At 42.3% G+C, this 9,847-nt stretch overlaps 1 protein-coding gene across 2 annotated transcripts in view; it reads left to right on the plus strand.

The window, feature by feature from the left end:
* The first annotated feature begins 754 nt into the window (after positions 1-754).
* Positions 755-9,847, plus strand: part of ACMSD (aminocarboxymuconate semialdehyde decarboxylase) — a 76,201-nt gene continuing 67,108 nt past the window's right edge. The window contains exons 1-3 of one of the 2 annotated variants that reach the window (XM_023193767.1): positions 755-878; positions 6,390-6,496; positions 7,259-7,303. Coding sequence is in view for 1 of the 2 variants with exons in the window: in XM_023193766.2 (XP_023049534.1) it covers positions 822-878; positions 7,259-7,303 (102 nt within the window). In the remaining variant the exon portion in view is untranslated. The remainder of the gene's footprint in view (positions 879-6,389; positions 6,497-7,258; positions 7,304-9,847) is intronic. The other variant, XM_023193766.2, reaches the window with a different exon arrangement.

Consider the following 9,847-nt stretch of genomic DNA (forward strand, 5'->3'; position numbering starts at 1 on the left):
GAGGCCAAGGTAGGTGGATTGCTTGAGCCTAGGAATTCGATACCAGCCTGGGCAATACAGTGAGACCACGTCTCAAATTAAAAAACAAAAAAAGGAAAAAAAATGCATGAATGAATGAGTCCAAGACAAAGGCACTGGAGGACAAAACATATATGAAGAGTGGACCCTTTCTGTGATTTAAAAGTAAACACGAAACTTCCAGACAACTTTTCAAGATGCTAAATTTTCATGAACAAGCCAACTGCTAAATATTATTTAAAGATATGGGAGTAACTAACTGAAAAAAGAGCAAAAGCATAAAAACTGGCTGCTTCTGAATCGTGCAAGGAAAGGTAAGAAAAGGTGAGTCAGGGATCTATCCTTTTTCTGCAAAAGCCCTCTACATGGTTTTATTTTTAACTACAAACTATTTAATTACTGTGTATAGCTTTATAAAAGTTAAAATATTTAAAATGAAAAATTAGTCAATTTTTGGCCTGCTATAAGTCAAAGCATCCTGCTGTGCTTTTGACCTCATACAGTTGAGTACAGTTTTTTTTTTTTTTTTCAAGTTTTGTGCTAAGAGTCCTGACTACCAAAGCGTGTTGACCCAAAGCTTGGTTGACAAAGCTTGGTTAACCAAAGCTTGGTTAACAAATAAACAGAACTTTGAACTTTAATAAGGAAGTTCTAATGGACCTAGACTGGGTTGGGCAGGCCTACTGACTGCTGCCTGAAGGTGGCTGTAAAGGGACTAAGTAAATCAATTAACTCCACAGTTTTCACAAAGGTCTCTTGATATCAAATCTTCTTTCCTTACATGCTTCTCTGATCCTGTGGAGATGAAAATTGACATCCATAGTCATATTCTACCAAAAGAATGGCCAGATCTAAAAAAGGTAATGGTAATTAATTTGCTGAATTATTTCTGAAACTTCTCCAGGGTTTCTCAATGCCTTTCTCTTCTTTATGGAATTAGATGTCTAGTTTATCTGGTTTGGTGGGGGGTGGGGGGAGCTTAAATTATTTGGTAGTTCTGATTTCCTAGTTTTTAAAAATGACTTTTACATTTATTTTGAAAGAATATTGGATTAAAGAAATAAGTGGTTTCTCAGAATCCCTTTTTTCCCTCAAATGAATCATTCTTTAAAATTTCTGGAAAATTTAAGTAAAGCAGATTTACCTTTTTTAAAATCACATATTCAGCTGCTGGGAAGATACATGCCAACTACAGAATTTAAAGTTACAATTTTAAATAAAAGACTATTAAAAATGGAATGTGATCGGTTTCGAGGACTTCTAAAATATATCTCTTTTTCAAAATGTTTAAAATAAGTTTTAGAAGCACCAAGAGATAGCTTTGTGAATTTTTTTTTTTAGTCTATTTTAGGACACTGCCTGAAACCTTTACTTTTTGATGTTCTTTATTCTATAAATCTTTGTCATGAAAAACTAGGAAGTAGGTACATCAAAAAACCCTAGAATAAATGACATGAAACTTTTGCACAGTGACATCTACTAAAAGAGTATTCTTTGTGTTTCTCTAAAGATGGAAATTTCCTTTTGTTATTAAGAACTTTTGAATGAATACAAAAAGAGGAAGGTGAGGAACATGAAGGAAATATAAAATTGGCTACAGGCTTGTTCAGGCTTAATATCAGGTTTTACCCAACCTTCAGCATTCTGCCAGTACTTTCACACCACCAGTAATGTTTCATCTTTTTTATCCCAAATAAGGGTAAATGAATTAACCCAAACTTGAATTAAATGTGGTTCATCGTGCAGGTAGATGAAACTATTTTCTTCTCATAGTTGTCTCACAGAAGGATACAGCTAAGGATAAAAGCTAAACCACTCAACCTGCTCTTCCTAAAAGGACTCTACATGTTGACACAGGAACATGCTGTTCTGAGTGCTGTTGTCCTCATCATAGTTTACTGAAGTGTAAACCGCTTCACAATGTTAATGATTTCATGAAGGGAATGCACCAGTTCCTTTGTGAGAGTGCATCTGCGTTATTTAGAAGCTGCATGCAGTTTCTTACATCGTATGGTGCCCACCACTTTCTACCCCTCGTTTATGAGTATTTGCCTGATGAATGATGCAATGAACACATTGATTAATTTGTGAACACAAGAAGAAATAGATTATACTCCCTAATCTAAGAGTTTTGGTAAAATCCAAATTTTAGTATTTGGTATTTTAAAATAGCCATAATCTATACCTAGCAAATGGCACTAATTCCTCTGTTACAGCTTTTTTCTCTATTTGAATATGAAAGAACATCCACATGAAATGCTTTGGAAACCACCATGGTGGTCTCTAGAGGACAATGCCCACCTGTACTATCCCACTGAGAGAGTTAGCTAGTATGACTGACCCTCCAAGCAGGGCTCCAAGCTCCAGGGCATACACCTTCCTTGTGCAGACAGGATTTTGAGGCTTAGAGAGCTACAGTCTGAATATGTACATCTCCCCCAAAATTCAGGTGAAACCCTAGCCTACAAGGCAATGGTATTAGGAAATGCAGCCTTCTGGGGGTGATTAGGTCATGACAGCAGAGCCCTCACGAATGAGATCAGTGCCCTTATAAAGTAAGCCCAAGGAAGCTTGTTCACCCCTTATACCACATGAGGGCACAGCAAGAAGGCACCATCTTAGAACCAGAAAGCCAGTTCTCACCAGATCTTGGACTTCCCAGCTTCCAAACTCCCTCTCCTTTCTATCACCAGCTACTGCTTTAAAGAGGGAGAGAAATTTTGTCCCAATAAACCAGGTTTCTTCTTCTTTTTTTATGTATTTCTTTTTATTTCCATATGCTATTGGGGAACAGGTGGTGTATGGTTATATGAGTAAGTTCTTTAGTGGTGATTTGTGAGATTTTGGTGCACCCATCACTCAAGCAGTATACACTGCACCCAATTTGTAGTCTTTTATCCCTCACTCCCTTCCCACCCTTTCCCCCTGAGTCCCCAAAGTCCATCATGTCATTCTTATGCCTTTGCATCCTCATAACTTAGCTCCTACTTACGAGTGAGAACCTATGATGTTTGGTTTTTCATTCCAAACCAGGTTTTTTCTTATGTAGTAGTCTCACATGCTGCAAACAGACAGCTGACACTTCATCATCACTATCTACATCATTTTCATCGTTATAGTTATAATACTTCATACTTCTAGGGAGAGACAGAGGGAGAAATAATTTACATAAACCTTGTAAAATATGCAGGTAAGATTTATACTATTCACTTGACAGATGAGATGCTTGAGACTCAGAAATGAACCTAGAATCCTAGAGCTATGTGGGGCCACCACAGTCCCTCAAGAGCCTCTCCATCACCACATCCACCTTGAGAAAACTGGCCCAAGAGAGTACGGCTGCTGGAATAACCTTGACCTTCTTATACAATGAAGAGACAGAAAAGTAGAATCAACATGCCTGAAGTGATGGTTAACTAATGAGGACAAAGGGCTGGGATTTGAGAAATCTTTTCATTTTCACTTGCTAATAATAATTTTAGTCAGAGTTACAAGCAGGATCCTTGAAAAAAATACATATCCGAAGTATAAAGACAGCGGATTCAGGGATACTTGATCAAATTGTTTCTGATGAATGAGGACCCACACTCTCTGCTGTCACAAACAGGAGGTGGGGCCCAAGAAACTGTGGCAAAAGATGTTTCAGGTTGATCTGCAATGGATTATTCACAGCAACAATGAGGATGATACAGTTTCAGCTTTTTCCTCCAGCAAGGCTTTATTGACAGCCTACTGTCTGCCCAATAGTAGGGCTTGCAAAGATTCTTCTAATTATAAATGGAGCAAAAAATTCTGACCTCCAATTTAAAAATCATATACTTACACCTTCTTTTGTTAGCAATTGCACTTGATCGATACAAGGCTTTAGAAGACAAAATCCTAGACATCATTTGATTTTTAGAAAATCCTTCTGAGGAGATAAATATCTGGTTTCATCACCCAGGAGGCTCATTATTCACCTCATGGAGGTGTGATGTCCTCAAGACATTAACAATGGTCATTCAGTTCATCCACTTTGATTCATATATGTACATTTCAGAAACATATCTCTTGTATATAAAACTGAATTTTCTGGAATGTTTTCAATTTGCTTTTTATTTGGCATGCTTATAAATGCCTATGAGACACTGGTTATTGTCAGTCAAACACTTTCAGATTGTAGATGCTTCCTGGGGCATATGCTCGGACCAAAACCACTCCCAGGGTCATAAATTTTAGACCCCAGGCTCGGCTCAACCTGGGATGAGAACTGAGGGTCTACGTCAAGCACGGACCTGGAGAAGAATAAAATTGCCCTAAATAAGTTGGGTCTTTGCAAGGGGCCTGTGAGGTAAATTGGCACTTTACACTTTCCAGGAAAGGGAGGGAGGGATACAGAGGGGCAAAGGGCTCCTTTCTTCATGGCTCTCCTTAGTTCTGACCCCAGGGTATTCTATTTGGGGTTGGAATAAGACTGTCACCACTACTGCCACCCCTACCACCATCCCCACTGCTACTGTCACTGCCACCACCATCACCATCAGCCATCATGGGTACTACCACTGCCACCATATTCACTACTTCAGCCACACCACTACAACTACCTCACTCCCTCCACCATGCAATTAGTGCCCCCACCGTCACCACCATCACCACCAGCATCACTGTTAGCATGAATGAATGAAGCCCTGTCCACTGGCCAGGCCTGGTATCAGCAGCTTTATATGCACTATCTCACCTAATTCCCCTGAAAACTTATGTCCCAGCCACTCCTGTTAGCCTCATTTTTATTAATACACATAGGGAAACAGTGACTTGGAGACATGTCACGCCAACAAAGTCAAGTGCCTTGTAAGTGACTTGTTGCATGTGGGAGGATCCCTCTGCTCTGCCTTTCCTACCTCCCTGCCCTTCCCCAAATGGAATGCTTCTCTACCTGCTAACATATGGGTTAGAGTTCCTTACAGAATTATGAAAAAGTAACAAAGAAAGAGAGTGAGGAAGAAGGGGGAGAAGGCAGGCAGTAGAGAAAGAAAGAAATAAAACCCTTTCTTCTACATGAAGGATAAAAGTTCAATGGCAAATTTCCAGTTTAAGAGCACAGTCTTAAGTTTACTCTAAAGTGTAACTGATTAAGGTCATATTCCATCCCTCCCCAACATATCTCTCTTGGCAGCTTTCTCCAGGGGAAAAGAAGGAAAAAGTACAAAGGTATTGAATGCATGAAGGGCGAGAGCAGGGGTTGGGGGCATAAGCAAAGGAGAGGCTGGGTGCAGGGAGGAGAATCTGAGTTTCAGCCGACAGTCTCCCTTGCCTGCCCAGCCTCCAAAACCAAGTCTGCTGATGTCACTGGGGAGGAAACAGAAGATAGATTTCTAAAGGTAATATGATTATTTGGGGCTAGGACTCAAGAACAGACCTTTTACCTGGGTACAATAAGGCTGGTATAGAATTAATCCAAACCTTACGAAGCTGTTGAGGCAGACCCCAGGCACAGACACAGAGACACAAACACCTCTATGCGGCACTGTGGCCCAGGCCCAGACCTTCCCCTCAGTCTAGAGGTGAAGGGACCTAAGAAAGGGGTCCACCAAGACCTGACTCCCTACAGACAACTTCCCTGCACTGCGGCATGAGAATCAACTGCTGCACCCTGGCCTCATCCAGCCACAACAAACGAGAGGTTGAGCTGATGTTCAGCTTGCTTTACTCGCTGACCCATCACCGCTGACCATTAAGGAGTCATTAAGGAGCTCCCTCATGTAGCTATCTCCTGCCTCCCTTCCTTCCCTCTGACACCACACTGTGACAGCCATGCAGGAAGCGTGGAAATCCTGAACACTAGAAGATCCTCTCCAATCTGACCCCGGGACTACCTTTTCGATGTCCCTCCCAATACCGCAGCCCAAGGTGTGAAGTCAGCTCCCTCCCCAAGGCCCCCAGAGCACCTGTGCATCACGGTCACAGTGCGTCTCACATGCGATGATGTGGCCCTTTGAATCCTTGCCTACCTCAGCCTTAACCTCCCAAGACTCTGCTCCACATGGGCTGGAACTGTCCTTCCCTTCTATTTTCTCTTCCTTAGTAAGACTTGTCATAGATGGGACTCCATGAAAGCGTGAAGAAGGAACAATGATATGATGCAGTACGATATATGATACAGCCAGTAGTTATTTGAGTCATACTTACCTATGTTTTCAGTTAGTGGCTTTCCACAGTTTTTATGCATGATTCCCAGGCAGAAATCTATTTTACATTGTGACTCAGTACAAACATTTATATACATTAAATGGGAAGAAAAAATGTTATGAAACCATTACTTACTACATGGGAGACATTCTAATTTATTCTATTCCTTTCCATTCCTTTACTCTATGTTTTCCAAGAAGCAGACCCTGAGACAAGGATTCAGATACAAGTAGTTTGCTTTGGAGGTGATCCCAGGACACACCAGTAGAGTGAGGAAGTGAGACAGGGAAAACAGGGCAGCCAGTGAAAGGTTTGTATTCCAGAGCAAAATGTGTGCCTCATCTCTGCGTTATCCAGACTGAGGGGTGGGGTACGGTGTGTTCAGTGTATTTATATACAACTCCCTCAATTATCTGTTAAGGGCTGTTGGGCCGAGGGGTTGCAGGGAGCTAATTTCATAGTATTTCTTACCTGCTAGGTTGGCTTGATCAAAGCAGGTTCCCGGGGAAAGCCCTCAGCCAATGAAATGCAGGCGCTGGCTGATGGAGGTGGGCTGGTATGCACAGAAGTGTCAAAGCGAAGGGATACGAGCAGGACACCAACAGCATCTGCTACATATATGATTTCCTGTTTTAAAATGTTTGAGTCCCTATCCACTAAATTGATATCACAATCTACTCATGGATTGCCACGCAGAGTTTGAAAAGCAGTGTATTTCCTAAAGAGTGATCCTTAGGGGCGATATACTCCTGGTAACCTGTGACATGATTTTAGGTGGTACATGAACAATATTTTTTCATGTTAATGTTCATTTAAAAAATTAAAACTGCATTAGGGGAAAAGATAAAACCAGCACTGCTGAGACAACAGAATTTTCTTCTTGTGTAAATATATTGAAGGAAAAATGTAAGTGAATTTAATTGTAAATACTAAATAGGTGATACACGGGTATGGGGGAAATGGGAAGGCAATGCTTGAAAGGTGGAGCTCAGGATCCTCTGCGCTAAGCATGCCCCTTGATTGCAGCCTGGTCTTTGCTTTTTGACTCTAACTGTGCTTCTCCCCACTGCAGAGGTTCGGCTATGAAGGCTGGGTGCAGCTCCAACACCACAGCAAGGTGAGTTTCTTCCAAAGCATGAACATCAGTAGGACTCAGGGACAGCTAAGCCATGGGACACCTCACTGCAGGCTGGGCCTCCAGGGAACCCCACTCTTCTGCCCGTGTATTAGCTTTGTTGTAGGCAAGGGAACAGCACTGAGATTTCTCAGAATAATTGGGAAAAATGAGGTGACTTCAAAGAGTAGTACTTAGGAAGATAAAATTGGAATTTGAGAACCCACCAAAAAGTCTCTCTCTCTCTCTCTCTCACTCCTCCCCCCGCCACCAACCAATTTCAGCATTTATTGCTCTGCCTCAAGGAAGTGACCTAGTGCTCTCTACCAGTTATTACAGTACATTAAGGCTGACCAAATAAATGGGACAGTTAGGTTTGAGCATAAGCTGGAAAAATTAAACAATGGAGACAAAGGAGAGAAGACAGTGTTATTAAGGGGTTTGGTAAGAGGAAAAAGCAAAAAGAAGATGGCTGTGGGCAAAGCCCTCTAGAAATAATGAGGCCCAAGAGTGAGCTGGGAGTCTAGATCTGCCCAGGGTGTGGGTCTGATTTCATTTTCAGAGGCATCATACGTCCTCTTCGAGTTCAGAGGTAATATTCTTGAGCTTCCAGCTGGCATACAGACATGACTAATGCAGGCTCTGGAAGACTTGTGGTCTGGAAATCCAGTTCATGTGCAGAGTTAACCCAACGCAGCATGGAAAGGTTAGGACTCCGTTTACATCAGGTTCTAAGGGGCAGAGATTTGGGCACCAAGGATCAGAGAAGGCCTTCTGAAGGAAATGATGCCCATCCCACATCTTAAAGCAGGTGGGAGGCTTGCCCAGGGAATGAGGAAATCATGTTCTAGGAAAAAAGAAAGGGAACAAAGGCATGAAATATTAAACATATGTGAGCTCAGAAGCACTCAGCTATGGATGTTAATGCATTTCTCAAACTGTGGTCCCACAACCAGCAGGTTCACCATCACCTGGGAACTTGGGAGAAATGCAAATTCTCAAGCCCTGCCCCAGTCCTACCAAATCAGAACTCTAGAGGTAGGGCAAGCAACTTGTTTTAACAAGCCTCCTGGTGATTCTGATGCAGAGTCAAGGGTTTTTTAAATTAGCAATTTCTTTAAAGACAGGGTCTCCCTCTATTGCCCAGCTGGAGGGTAGTGATGCAATCACACTCGCTCACAGCCTCCAACTCCGAGGCTTAAGTGATCCTCCCACCTCAGCTTCCCAAGCAGCTGAGACTACAGGTGCACACCACCATGCCCAGCTAACTACTTTTTTATTTTTTAGACCGGGGGTCTCACATGTTGCCCAGGCTGACCTCAAACTCCGGGCCTCAAGTGGTCCTCCCACTTCAGCCTCCCAAAGTAGCGCATTCAAGTTTGAGAACCACTGGCTCTCACACATTCATTCACTGACTCACTACTTTTTATTGAAACTCGGTTTGTGTCAGGCCCACCAACCTAGACACTGGGAATATGCTGGTGAACAAGATAGACATAGTCCCTGCTCTGATGGTGCTCAGATTCTAGGGGTCACGAGTCAACATAATCAATTCAGAGAATGGAATATAAAGCAGTGATGTGATAGAGAGCAAGAGGCTGGCTGGTCAGTGACCTGGCAAAGGCTCTGAAGATGAGAAGAGAACACTTGGAAAAGTGTTCCTGGCTGGGGGAACAGCAGTTGCAAAGGCCACCAACTGGTAAAGAGTTTATGTGTTCAAGGAACAGAAAGGAAAGCAATGTGGCTGAAATGCAGTGAAAGGGGGAGACAGTAGGAAACGGGCTGGCAAGGTAGGCAGAGGCCTGGACACATGGGGATTTGCAGGGCATGCTAAAGAGTCTGGATTGCATTCTCAAAATAATGCAAATTCTTCAGAGGGTCTTAGTGGCTTTAAAAGACCACTTTGGTTGCTCTGTGGAGAACACATAGATGCAGACAAGAGTAGGGAGATTGAAGAAGAAGCAAGAAGATGGAGAGGAAGCCAGAAACCTTATCAGACAGGGTCATGAAGGATTTAGGGGTTTAGGCCCCAAAATGAGCTTAGGGCTTTGAACTTGATCCTGAAGACAGTGGGGAACCATTGAAGAGTTTTTTGAGATATATATATATATATATATATATATATATATATATATATATATATACACACACACACACACACACACACACACACACACACACACACATACACTTTAAGTTATGGGATCCATGTGCCGAACATGCAGATTTGTGGTTCACTGCACCCATCGACCCGTCGTCTACATTAGGTATTTCTCCTAATGCTATCCCTCTCCTAGCCCCCTACCCCCTGACAGGCCCCACTGTGTGATGTTTCCCTCCCTGTGTCCATGTGTTCTCATTGTTCAACTCCCGCTTATGAGAGAGAACATGCAGTGTTTGGTTTTCTGTTCCTGTGTTAGTTTGCTGAGAATGGTTTCCAGCTTCATCCATGTCCCTGCAAAGAACATGAACTCATCCTTTTTTATGGCTGCCTAGTATTCCATGGTGTATATGTGCCACTTTTTTTTTTTTTTTTTTTTTTTTTTT

This window comes from Piliocolobus tephrosceles, chromosome 11 (assembly GCF_002776525.5).
Source record: "Piliocolobus tephrosceles isolate RC106 chromosome 11, ASM277652v3, whole genome shotgun sequence".
In the NCBI taxonomy this organism is placed as follows: domain Eukaryota; kingdom Metazoa; phylum Chordata; class Mammalia; order Primates; family Cercopithecidae; genus Piliocolobus; species Piliocolobus tephrosceles.